The sequence below is a fragment of the Pygoscelis adeliae genome, unplaced genomic scaffold (genome assembly GCF_000699105.1).
Source record: "Pygoscelis adeliae isolate BGI_AS28 unplaced genomic scaffold, ASM69910v1 Scaffold348, whole genome shotgun sequence".
In the NCBI taxonomy this organism is placed as follows: domain Eukaryota; kingdom Metazoa; phylum Chordata; class Aves; order Sphenisciformes; family Spheniscidae; genus Pygoscelis; species Pygoscelis adeliae.
In genome coordinates this window covers 131965-133391 of record NW_008825307.1, presented here as the reverse complement: position 1 = coordinate 133391, position 1427 = coordinate 131965, and the positions used below count along the sequence as shown (strand labels likewise).

General features: G+C 47.0%; 1 protein-coding gene across 1 annotated transcript in view; it reads left to right on the top strand.

Annotated features, from left to right (window-relative positions):
* CHPF2 (chondroitin polymerizing factor 2) overlaps positions 1 to 655 on the top strand; it is a 3787-nt gene extending 3132 nt beyond the window's left edge. The window contains 1 exon segment of the mRNA XM_009330225.1: positions 1 to 655. This exon segment is cut by the window's left edge and continues 828 nt beyond it. Coding sequence (XP_009328500.1) covers positions 1 to 459 — 459 coding nt within the window. The 3' untranslated portion in view covers positions 460 to 655.
* Positions 656 to 1427: the final 772 nt, after the last annotated feature.

Here is a 1427-nt window from a genome sequence, read left to right as displayed (position 1 = left end):
AACCGCTGCCGCATGAATACTATCAGCAATTGGCAGGTCTTTTTCCCAGTGCATTTCCAAGAGTTCAACCCTGCATTGGTGTACCGTGGTGATCAGACTGCTTCCTCCAGCACTGACTTCCTGAGGGATGGGCATTTTGACAGACATTCCTTTGCTGAGGCCTGCTTTTATAATTCTGACTATATGACAGCACGTACCAAGCTAGCAGCTGATATCCTAGAGCGAGATGAGGTGCTGGAGAGCATGGAGGTATTTGATGTCTTCCTCCACTATTCTGGTCTGCACCTATTTAGGGCTGTGGAACCAGGGTTAGTGCAGAAATATGCACTGAGGAGCTGCAATCCCCGGCTTAGTGAGGAGTTATACCACCGCTGTGTGCTTAGTAACTTGGAAGGACTCGCATCCCGCTCACATTTAGCCATGGCCCTCTTCGAGCAGGAACAGGCCAACAGCACTTGAGAGACTAGAAACATCAAGAGCTTCTCAGCACCTTAACACTTGGCACTTTCCATCCCCTTCCCAGCCTTGCCATGGGTGAAGGGCATGTGAGGTCAAGGGAGGAGGAAGACTTTCCCATCGCTGCTCTGAGGCACAGGCACGGGCTATGGAGAGAGACTGTTTCTGTGGGGGGGGAGTTGTTTTTTTTTTAAATAAAAATAAAAGTTTCTTTCCAGGCAGACTCATGTGGTTACTTGTAAACTTTGTAGCGTCTGGGATGAGGGATGTAAAACAAGCTGTAGAGTCGACCTTACTTTAAGCCATGCAATTCTGCTGAGCAGTGCAGAGAGTGAATATGAGCTATGTACTGGAACGAAGTTACCTCGACTATGCTATTCTCAGTGCTGTTGTTGCACCCTCCTCTGTGTTTGTGTCTTCATGCATTTATTTTTCAAGGAGGCATAAACACAGCTTGTCTAGTTTGCTGCTGGACAAAGCTATTCAATGCACTTTCACTTTGTTATGTTTGGCTCCTCCACAACTGCAGAACATTCATTTTGTTGTGTAATCGGGGAAGGTGAAGGAATGGAAAATGCCCTTTGACGTGCACCGAGCTTGCTTCAGTTGGGCCGAGCACCATGGTACGATACAGGGTTGCTGTACGCCCTAGAGAGGAACCAGGAACTGTCTGAAGGTCTCCAACAACTACCTTTCAGTTCTGCGGATTGAGCAAAGTATTATCCCTGAAAATAACAGATATGTCACTTCCTATCACATGATGGGCAGATGGCATGGCTAACAGATTTAACAGTTCAGCTTCAGTTTGATTACCTGGTAAGTCCTGCACCTATTAAAGTGGTGAGCCTGTGCAGCTGTTCTAAGGGACAGAAAATGCCTCAGTTACACCATACTTTTTGATTGTACTCCTGGCTCTACACAACTTCAGTACGCACAGTTTTAGGACCTGGTTTCCATCAGGTATAGCCACC